Below are 11,676 nucleotides of genomic sequence, written 5' to 3'. Positions count from 1 at the left end.
TTTATTTATTTGACAGAGAGAGAGATAGCGAGAGCAGGAACACAAGCAGGGGGAGTGGGAGAGGGAGAAGCAGGCTTCCTGCCGAGCAGGGAGCCCGATGTGGGACTCGATCCCAGGACCCTGGGATCATGACCTGAGCCGAAGGCAGACGCTTAACGACTGAGCCACCCAGGCGCCCTGTATTTTTTTTTTAATTGAGATATCCCTGATAATATAACATTACGTGAGTTTCAGGTGTACAACATAATGATTCAATAACTTCATACACTGTGAAATGATCACCATAATAAATCTTGTTAACATGTGTCAAAAAGAAAATCACAGGCCTAAAATGGCATGACTTATGCTAGACCATGTCACCAAACTGGGGCCTAAGGCCTAACCTAATTGCACTTTTTTTTTCTTTTAAAGATTTTATTTATTTGACAGAGAGAGACACAGTGAGAGAAGGAACACAAGCAGTGGGAGTGGGAGAGGGAGAAGCAGGCTTCCCGCGGAGCAGGGAGCCCGATGCGGGGCTTGATCCCAGGACCCTGGGATCATGACCTGAGCCAAAGGCAGAAGCTCAACCCACTGAGCCACCCAGGCATCCCCAGAAATGCAGTCTTAACGGATCAGTCAGGGACTTCCTGGTCAGCACCAATAAGCTAATCCGTCAAAGGGACCTCTCCATCCCCCCAAAGGAAGATGAGGTAAACCACCTAATAAGACCCTTTTCTCCCCAAAGGAAGATCACCTCACTCAAAATAATCTTTTTTTTCTGTTTCTTTCTGTCCTGCCTTTTAAAACCTTTCCCTTTCTGTAGCCCCTTGAGCTCCCTCTGCTTGCTGGATGGGATGCTGCCTGATTCATGAATTAGTTAATAAAGCCAATTAGATCTTTAACATACTTAGATGAATTTTTGTTATTTAACACATCCATCACCATATCGTTACAATTTTTTTTTTCTTGTGATGAGAAATTGTAAGATTTACTCTCTTAGCACCTTTCAAATATATACTACAATATTGTTAGCTATGGTCAGTCAGCATGCTGTACATCCCAGACTTAGTTATTTTATAACTGTAAGTTTGAGCCTTTGACCACATTCACCCATTTTTCACCTCCACCCCCACCCTAGCACCTACCAGTCTATTCTCTGTTTCTAAGAGTTTGTTTTTTGTTTAGATTCCATATAAGATGGTATTTGTCTTTCTTGGCCTCACTTCGTTCACTTAGCATAGTACCCTCCAGGTCCATCCATGTTGTTGCAAATGGCAGAATTTTTTTTTCAGGAAAATGTGTTACATATATAGAAATATTCAGCCATAAAAAAGAATAAAATCTATATTTTAACAAGTTCTGTAGGTGATTATTATGCATGCTAACTGGGTGCAATGTTGTCTGTGTTTTCCTTTTACCATCACCTTGGTAAATCATTTTATATTTTTTATCCTTTGGTCTTCGCACACTTTCTTCAGGTGTTGTTTTATCTCAAGTATTCTTAATCTTTGGGCTTCCCACACACACATCTTTAATGCTTTACGCTGTTTCTTTTGTTTTACCGTCTTTTACTTTTCTTTTCTGGTCTCTTAGTTTCCAAGGGTATGCAATGTTAATTACCATTCATTTTGTTTTAATTGGTCTCTTTTTTTTTAAAGTCAGGTTGTAATTAAGACACAGTAAAACCCATCCTTTTTAGGTGGACAGTTCCATGAATTTTGAGAAAAACATAGTTGTGTAGCCACCACCATATTCACTACCTAGAACACTGTCCATCGCTCCCAGAAGTTCCCTTGTGCTCCTTTGGGGTCAGCTCTTCCCCCCATCCCCTGGCCCCTGACAATCTCTAATCTGTTTTCTGTCCCTATCATTTTGCTTTTTCCAGAATATTACATAAATGGGATCAGTTTAAATGTAGTTTTTCCACTCTAGCTTCTTGCACGAAGCATAAGCATTTGAGACCCATTCGTACTGTTGGGCTCACTTCTTTATTGCATGGATGTCCCACAGTTTATTCTCCATTCAAGTTGGTCTCTTTTTAAAAAGCTTTATAAGCATTCAGGTTCTGGGTTCAACATGTGGGCTCTGGGGCTACAAAGATGGAGTTCATATTCCAGCTCAGCCACTCACTCTGTGACCATGACCTTAGCTTCCTTCACTATTTAGTGAGGATGTTTTCTACACCTTTATAACAAAAACATTGCATCTGGGGAACCTAAGGGCAGGGGCATGTCTCTCCTCTGGAGCTAATGCCCCCTTCCCACCATCTTCTTTCAAGTCTCAGTATGAGTCCTTCTGACTCATTATCAGGCCCTATTATCACGAGTATGGTGACACTGCAACATATATAAAACCAGGTAGAGAAGCTGAAACATGTCCCACTTCCATTTGTTTGGTAAGAGTGTAAAAATAACGATTTCAAGAAGGTGGCAGCGCGGCCGGGATTAAAACCAAAAATGAGATCTATGGTGCCATCTAGTGGGCATTCTCAGCACTACCGAACCGAAGCTGTTGCTCCGCCCATATATTGAAGTCAAACAATTCCCGTTTTATAAAGGCGAACTGCTGATCGCAAAATATCTAATCTTCCATATTAATATGCCAAAATTCTTACACAGTGCAAGTCTATCTCTAGTGAAGACCGAGGTAAAGTGTTGATCTAATGTGTCAAGAAATACCACATCTTTATGAGTTAGTAATTGGATCTAAATCTATTGTCTTTACTCTGTACAACCATCCTTCACCAGCCAAAATCTGAAAATAACTTGCTTTTTATTAATAGAAGATGAGGATAAGTGGGGGGTTATAATATCCACTTGAGGTGATTTCCAGCAAGAATTTAAAATGGCAACTGAGCAGTCTTGAATCTCCCGGTAATATTTCTTGCAAGGATCAAAACATTATATTTTAATGTGAAGTCATCTTTAACCACGCTGTCAAAATCTTCTTCCAATATAATTGGCAAAAAAACCCAGCTCATGAAGGAGATCTAACCTTTGTTTAATGCCTGCTAAGTACCAGCACTTTACTAGATAATTTATCTAAATCCTATTATTTAATCCTCACCAGATACCTGATATCTGGATCCCAGCCCTTCCTCTTACCAGCTTTGTGTCATGGGGAAAACAACTTCTTCTTCTTCTTCCTCTTCTTCTTCTTCTTCTTCTTCTTCTTCTTCTTCTTCTTCTTCTTCTTCTTCTTCTTACCCTAGGCAAAGATCTTTATTAACCTTGTTTCAAACTTTATCCTGAGGCTTCTTCAGCTTAATAGCTGCAAAGAATGAATTTTGTCTAAGCAAAAACTGAAAAGAGCTACAGTGTCCAAGAGGCTTGGGCTTAAAAAATATTAGAGATCCAGATTTCATCAGATCCATGAACAAAATTTTAAAAAGTAGCCATCATATAAAATAGCAGCTCACAGTAATAAGTTTTATCTTCTTCAGAAGAGTCAGATCAGTTTGCTTCATTCTCGGAAGCCTCATCAAAATTCCACAAGATCCAGGGGCGCCTGGGTGGCTCGTGGTTAAGCGTCTGCCTTTGGCTCAGGTCATGATCTCCAGGTCCTGGGATCAAGTCTCCATGTCGGGCTCCCAGCTCAGTGGGGAGCCTGCTTTTCCTTCTCCCTCTGTCTCTCCCCCTGCTTGTTCTCTCTCTCTCTCTGTGTGTCAAATAAATAAATAAAATCTTTAAAAAAAATTCCACAAGATCTGGAAATTCCTCCTCTTCCTCTCCTATAGCAAGTGATGCTTTTCCGTCCACAGACTGTGTGGGCCGAGCTTCAGCCCATTTCCTGAACTAGGCAGCCTGTCTGCACCAGGTGGGTTGAAGACGCTGGGTAGCATTTCCGTCAGCACAGCCTATGATGGCGAAAGTGTTTGCTGCCAGGGATGCCTGAACTTACCGGTTGTGAAGGTGGATCACTGTTCCTTGGTTTGTGAACGTAGTCACTTCTTCAATCCAGACATAGTTTACCCCCAGCTTCTTTAAGGAGACCTGAAGTTTTTTTATCATCTGCTGTAGCTGTTCTATGCACCACCTTCTTCCAGTGGGCAGTTCCTTTCCCACCGATGCGTATGTGCTTGCAGTTTGGCAAGTTTCTCCTGGTTCATGATAGTTTCTTTCATCTTGGAGCAGAAATGGGACCCTGCGGGGGGATTAGGGCTGGTGCTCAGGGGGTCCCCTGCAGACCAGCTGAGATTAGGTGCACAGAGGGAAGGACGCAAGGTCTAGGAAAACAACTTCTTCATTTCCCTGAGCCTGTTGACTCATCTATGGATGATTGCGGCTCTCTGACAGGTTTGTGGTGAGATTTGAATGAGATCTTAAACCACGGAGAGCTAAGTACCACACTTAAAAGTGGTTGCTGCGGGTTGTGTTATCCCAAACCCAGGGTGTCCCTGGACTTCCTCTCCAGGATAAGGCTTGCTCTTCAGAATTGGGAGTAGAATGTAGTGGTCTCTTAAGAGAGAACAGGTTAGGATCACTCAGCTTGGGCTCTGATACCCGTATGCAAGGAAATGAGTTTTCTCAGGTCCGAAATGTTGGCCCTCCTTTTTTTGTCCTAGATGGAAGGGAAAAATTTACAAGTAAGCTCAGCTAATTTGGGGAAGGCTATCTCTGAAATCTCAGGTCTAGATGACGTAAAATCAAGTTTCCTCCTCTTGTTTTTAGTCCCTGGAATCATGGTTGTGGAGTGTACTGACTTGCATGGTTTAGGAGTCTGTATTCAGTTTAACAGTCCTTTGATCTGCAGATATTCGCTGTGGTGAGCTCCTAGCCATTCTTCTGAAGTACAAAGCTCATTTGTACCCACTGTACACCTTGTTAATTTTGCCAGGAGTTCTCTTCCTTTTCCTTTTCATTTGATAAACTCTCACTTAGTTTTCAAGAACCAACTGATTTGGCTCCTGCTGTACGAACAACTCCTACGTCTCCAGACCTCCCTTTGGCCACATACGTTGCCGTGTCTTCTTTGCCCACATGGCACCTTGTCAGTTTCTCCACAATGTGCCAACCGTGCGCCCCATTACATCCACTTACACACGTCTCTCCTCACAGAAGCTCGCCTCCTAAGGGTCGGGGCATTGCCATCTGTGTCCCTCATTCCCTGCCCCACCCCGCATTTCTCCTCACTTTGACTTCTTGGCGATTGTACTCCTCAGTAATGTGGTAGGACAGAAAGCCATCGCCCCAGGCTCTGTTTGGCAGGCGTCTGCACAAAGACATATGACCAGGGAGTGCCTTGCAACAGTACCGTGTGCAGGGTAGAAGCTTAAACAGGGACTGAGTGAGAGTCAGTACCCTCAAACTGACAATTATTTTTGGAGATTTAAACAGCGCAATGTTTAATGGTACCAGGTACCACTTGTAAACAACCTGGAGTGAGCTTCCTGGCCCTCGAGGACTTGTAGGATTCTGATGGAATCAACTTTCTGGTTACAATTTTTTGTGAACATAAGCCAAGATGAATGGTTTATGGGATAAGTCTAGAGGAACCTTATTTATATTTTCAAGAAAGGGACCAATGCTACTCGTGGTTTGATAACTCTTCCTTGCTTACAATAATCTTGAGGTGAAAATGTTACTGAAATCTTCCATTCCCCTCACATCATAATAATAAATAGTGATGCCAACCTTGTTTTACCTGTAATGAGACCAGAGGCTCTATATGGCTGAACTACATTGAGAGTTTTTCCAACAACATCGCACTCTTTAAAAACATCTGTTATTCTGGGGCGCCTGGGTGGCTCAGTCGGTTAAACGACTGCCTTCGGCTTGGGTCATGCTCCCAGGGTCCTGGGATCGAGCCCCGCATCAGGCTCCCTGCTCGGTGGAGAGCCTGCTTCTCCCTCTCCCTCTGTCTGCTGCTCTGCCTACTTACGCTCTCTCTCTATCTCTGTTAAATAAATAAATTAAAAAAAATCTTTAAAAAAAAACACCTGTTATTCCAAGTTAACTACCTTGTTAGAAATGTTTTTGCCCTCATACCTCATTTCAACACATTTTTGTACATTAGAACCAGTCAGGCGTGGGTTCAGCACCGTTAGTTATTGGCTTGACAAAGATGCCAGGAAATAAAAGTAAATAAATGAAATGTGGCTGGGATAGGGAGGCAGCAGAGTAAGAAGACCATAGAAGATGGTCTACCTGAGGGATTTGTTTCCACATGTTGCAAACATGCATTAGGGTTAGGAAACCAAACCAGCTTCAATTAAAAAAAAAAAATCTCAATGGGAGCCTCTGAATGTGGCCACTGGGACTAAATCCTGTAGATTTGGGGGGCAGAATAGCCACAGGATGGTTTACACAAGCTTACATGCTGGCCTCTCCACTGTTGTTTCTCTCGTCCTCAGGCGACACACGGTAGGCTCTCTGCCCACGCTCGGAGGAATGGGAGCATATGGAATTGAAGCTTCTGCCAGAGATGCTTATGTCTCCCAATTTTAGAGTCCCAAATCAAGTGCCTCCAATTCCATAGAGGACGCATCCCTGAAAATCCATTCACTCACCACATCCTCTGATGGCTCACAAATGGAATAAAGTCCCCCAGGGGGGTTGCTGTTACCGAAACATTCAAAGTCTGTCCAAAGCCTCACGTTTTAGGTTTACGCACATAACTGAACTCTTCAAGCATGACCTCCCCTGCTATGGAAGTTTGCCCCATTTATTTATTTTTGAAGGAAGCTTGCAACCCCTACTCTTTCATATTTTCAGGTGCACCAGCTTAACTATATACTTTCTTAACACCCGATTCCAGTTTTCTCTTTACCCTTGAAAAGATGGTTTCAAGAGAATACAGGGCAGGGGCTCCTGGGTGGCTCAGTCATTGGGTGTCTGCCTTCGGCTCAGGTCATGGTCCCAGGGTCCTGGGATCGAGCCCTGCATCGGGCTCCCTGCTCAGTGGGAAGCCTGCTTCTCCCTCTCCCGCTCCCCCTGCCTGTGTTCCCTCTCTCGCTGTGTCTCTCTGTCAAATAAATAAATAAAATCTTAAAAAAAGAGAATACAGGGCAGACGCTTACCTGAGTGTAATGGCCACAGACCTTGGTGCATTTCTGAGTCTCGAAGTCATAGTCCTGAATTTCACTGTGCCAATTGGTAATGGCTGAAGATACAGAGAATATGGATACAGACCCAGTCCAGATATTTTCTCCCACGAAAGTGAAATTCGGGTGCAGCTTGTTCGACTGCAGCTGTCTGTTGTGTGCAAACTGACAGTTTTTTGCCCATGCTTTTGCAATTCGGGCTAGTGCTGGGTCCCACGTCTGCCAAAAAAAAACCACATTAAACAATAGGAGGGTCAAGAATGAAAATTGGATTTTGTAAAGATCTTTCAACTACAGTGAGGAAAAAGAGTTGAAGAGCGATCAGCGCAGACACTGGAAGATGAGAAAGCGGATTGATCAGCGGGTGACTCAGCCACCTACCATTAATGAGAGAACAGGAAGCCCTCACACGTCGCAGAACAAGAATTACACTTCTTGCACAACCCTCAAGCCCTGTAGCTGTAAATAGGTACCACCAAACCTACGGGAATCAGGAAACGTTACAAGCCACTGCACCCCCTCGCTGATTAACCGCATCCTGTCCCTTTAAAACCCTCGTGGACAGAAAGTGTAGAGCCGGCTTTTGGACCAGAGGGGGCCTCCTCCCCGGGTGGCCAGCCTCCTGAATGAAGCTCTTATTCCTTTCCATTCAAAAAGAATGAAAACTCTTACCAAACAACGTAACTGGAGTGAGCAAAGTGAGAGTTTGAAAGGGAATGAGGTGTGATGAGGGTGACAACTGGAATAGGGGTCTCATTCCGGTCTTCCACTACCCTATAGGGCCAGTGGGAAAGCTGATGATGGAGTTTTGTGGAATTCAGAATCTAAATGAGGGACACAGATCAACATTTCACTGCGGGCCTATTACGTGCAGAATATTATATGCTGTGTTTCACACAGTTGATGTAATTTAATAAGCACAATAGGCCCTACCCTAAAGAGCCCAGACACGTTAAAAACCTGCTCACAGCCACAGAGCTGGGCCCAAACCCAAGCCTGACCGATTCAAAATTACATCCTTTCTTGAGATGCCATGCTGCCTTCCTGAGAAAGCCAATACTCTGCCAGCAGCAAAAAAAAAAAAAAAGGCAAACTTAGAGACAACATAAACAAACAACAAAACTTTCAAAAATTAACAGGGAAGAAAGTGACAAAAAAAAAAAAAAAAAAAAAAGCAAAATCTATCTATGACCAGAGGAAAGGAAGTATCTAAAAGAGAGAAATAAAATGTACTTGCTGAGCCTGCTTGCAAGAGATGAGTCAACAGAGCTGAACCGGATTCATTTTGATCACAGATTATGAATTTACTGCAGGCATGAATCACGATGAAAAAAAAGAGCATCCCGGGTTAGCAAGGATTTACCTCCCACGTCAGTACACATTAGTTGTCTTTTACTTACTTATGCCACGAATACTGCTCTTTTCCTTACCATGTATAGCATAGCACTGGCTGTTGGATTCACCTCTGATCGGAACTTGTTATGAATCCGAACACAGTCTTTGATGAAATCTTCATTTTCGGTATCTGGCAAACTGCTTGCTGTATATGCATGACTGGGAACTACAGAAACGATCCAAACTGTCATAGCAAGTGTGACTCGCATGCTCGGTCTGCCTGGCATGGGGCCCCGGAAGGTGGACCCCAGAGCCACGGCTGGTCCTGATGTGTGTGCCTCTCTCGGTTTTACTGACTTCAGCTTCGAGAAAAAAACAAAAAGCAGAACATGAGTTCATCACAAGTTTAAAGAAAAGGGTTTCTCCATATATGGTTTGCCGCCACTTTAGGGCTTTTAACCCTGCCTTTGCAGTGGTTCTCAGTAACACAGCACCTATTATAACATAGATTTTTGTGAGGCTGCATCAGACTTTCTTTTGAGTTAGGGGATATTTCCAAGGGAAATTCTAGAATCTCCAGAAATAACAGTCTCAATTTTTACGGAGGTTCTGGTGGTTAAATAAAAACATATTTCTTCCATAAACGTCTTGCAAAATGCTTTTCAAAAACTTTGTAAGAGTCATATCGGTTGGAATATCTGGCTAACATCTTAACTTGACATAGAATTCATTCACGATGGGGTGTGTGTGTGTGTGTGTGTGTGTGTGTGTGTGTGTAACCAAGGGAAAGAGAGGGCAGAGAGAGAGAGAGAGAAATGGTAGAGAGAGCACTCGTCTCAATTTCACATTTTAGTTTAAGTTCTGTTCCTCACTAGCTGTAAGACTTGGACAAATTACCAAACTGTAATCCTCAGCTGCCTATTTACTGAATGAGGCCAATAAAACTTTTTCTAGCCCCTTAATCAGAGAGGATTTGGGAGGATCCAATGAACTAGCTAATATATTAACACGTATTAAATTCGGCTCTGGGTATTCAGTTTCGTAATATGAGATAAACACCCGCCCTCCAGGAGTTCAGAGAAGTAGGAGCTGTGAGACAGTGGTGACAAGGACAGAGACAGTTGAAGGTCTAGGTAGAAGAAAGCACTCGGGGCTAAGGACTTACAGAGGATGCTTAACCCATCCTGGGAAGGGTCAAAATGGCTTCCTACAACAGCAGTGACGTCTTTGCTGAGCTGGAGTCAGACTGGTGTTGATCAAGTGAAAAAAGGGTAAGGAGGTGAAGAGAACTGGAGGGGACAGGGACCACATATCTGATGCAGGCAGGCCAGGTCCAGGTACCCAGAGGGGGTCCCACAGGACCAGCCAAGAGAGTCCTTGGCTTAGAGAAGGATGGAAATAATTTTATAATAATTTATAATAATTTTATTTATTTGTCAGAGAAAGAAAGAGAGAGCACAAGCAGGGAGAGTGGCAGATAGAGGGAGAAGCAGGCTCCCTGCTAAGCAAGGAGCCCAATGCGGGACTCGATCCCAGGACCCTGGGATCATGACCTGAGCCAAAGGCAGACGCTTAACTGACTGAGCCACTCAGGCGTCCCTTTAATGGAAATTCTTAATAGGAAACATTACAGAACTCTAAAGTGGAATTATTGCCCCCCAATATAACCTCACAAAGTACTCATATATAATCTCAGTTGTGTCCAGGCGGCCTAATTTGTACTAGCATTCCTTTCCAGTCTATTGACCTAAGACCCCTAGTCTAGGGCTCAGAGGCAACCTTTTGATCAAGGCAGTGATCGTCAACAGTGAGACCTTCCTGCAGCTTGAGGTGGGAGGCAGGCCTGCTGCAGCTTCCCACCTTCTTCTGAGTCTATGAGCTAGACTGAATTTTGAACACCAGAACAAGAAAAATAAAACCTTGCAAATGAGGAAATTCAGTGACATTTTGTGACCGTTTGAACAATCCCCATTGTATACATATACCTTCCAAGAGTAAGCCATATTGTCTTGGTACTGTAAGGAACTAATCCAATTTTTTTCTCTAATTTCTTGAAAATAATAAGCAAAAGGGAAAGTCTGCCATTACTGAGACCATTTTTACATTATTATGCAAAGTAAATTAGCTCCTCGGAGCTAAAACCCTCCAAGGTCCTAATTTCCACAACAAAACTTTTCACAACAAAAGCCCATGGAAGTGGTTTACTCAGAACAGGAACTTTGAGCTAGGAGCAAATGCAAGCTTCCACTTCTTTTCAAGAAGGCTTACAACTTTGCTGAGTCTTTCCTCTCTTTACCCTGGGTCTTTGCCATGGTCTCTTTGAAAAGTAATGTATGTTAAGAAAGAGCTTTGTTTTCAGTGTTTATCTCTGAATGGCGGCAGTTTAGATTTTTTTGTATTTTCCTTAGTCTTTTCTGTATTATGGAAATATTTTTACAGTGAGCATATAATATCTTTTTTAATCAGAAAGAAAAACTAAAACATTTTTATTTTGGAGAACCATGGAATCTCTATAATCATACACAAATTAACACATACTCACTGCTGATAAACCCATGCATAGATAGAAGACTAAAGGCTTGTCAATGAATGATGAGGTAGGGCTCTCTATCCCAGCATGTTTTACTCAGGAACCTTCTAAAAAAAACAAAAAACAAAAAAACCACAACAGTTTGGATAGCTGGAGATAATTGTATATATTATGGGAAAAATCTCAGCCTTGCTCTGTGTTGTTCTTGACACTTTTTTTTTTTTTTTTTTTAGATCCATGATGAACTTTCTTATTTCTTGGGGAGCAATGATGTAGAATGCCCTATATCCCCATGCCTCCCTAATTAGAATCTGTAAATATTTTGGTTTCAAGAGGTACTAGTCACCTACTACATTGAGAATGGGAGGTGGGTGGGGATGGACAAAGGGAAAGGGTCCAGAAAGGGGGAAGGATTATAATATTAATCAACCTAACACAAACACGACACGGTTATATTGCCTGTGTGATAATACCTCACACAATAATAACTTGGTATAAGCCAGTGGTATGGATGCCCGTGTGTACGAGTTAACTCTAATCCACATCCTAGGAACCATTAGTTAGCACTGAAGGACTCTAATCAGGAATCCATAGTCCAAAGGTGCTTGGAGCATTTCACATACAGTTATGAAAACTGACACCCGAGAGAGTTTGTTAACTAGGGTAAGGATGTTAACAATTTCCATCGGCAAAATGAACACAATTCAAAATGGATGGTGCGTAGGAAGATTGAACATGCCCTCCCGCCATTGCATGGAGGTTTAAGAGAAACAGCCAAGCACACTCT

General features: G+C 42.8%; 1 protein-coding gene across 2 annotated transcripts in view; it reads right to left on the bottom strand.

The window, feature by feature from the left end:
* Positions 1–8,737, bottom strand: part of GLIPR1 (GLI pathogenesis related 1) — a 22,427-nt gene extending 13,690 nt beyond the window's left edge. Inside the window, exons 1-2 of one of the 2 annotated variants that reach the window (XR_004078875.2) lie at positions 8,455–8,721; positions 7,001–7,243 (exon numbers count right to left, since the gene is read on the bottom strand). Coding sequence is in view for 1 of the 2 variants with exons in the window: in XM_006728219.3 (XP_006728282.2) it covers positions 7,001–7,243; positions 8,455–8,646 (435 nt within the window). In the remaining variant the exon portion in view is untranslated. Of the gene's footprint in view, positions 1–7,000; positions 7,244–8,454 lie in introns of both variants that reach the window. The other variant, XM_006728219.3, reaches the window with a different exon arrangement.
* Between the last annotated feature and the right edge of the window lie 2,939 nt (positions 8,738–11,676).

This window comes from Leptonychotes weddellii, chromosome 5, assembly GCF_054177405.1.
Source record: "Leptonychotes weddellii isolate Sample4059 chromosome 5, ASM5417740v2, whole genome shotgun sequence".
Lineage (NCBI taxonomy): Eukaryota > Metazoa > Chordata > Mammalia > Carnivora > Phocidae > Leptonychotes > Leptonychotes weddellii.
The sequence above is the reverse complement of the archived record's forward strand: the minus strand, read 5'-3'. Positions and strand labels throughout refer to the sequence as shown.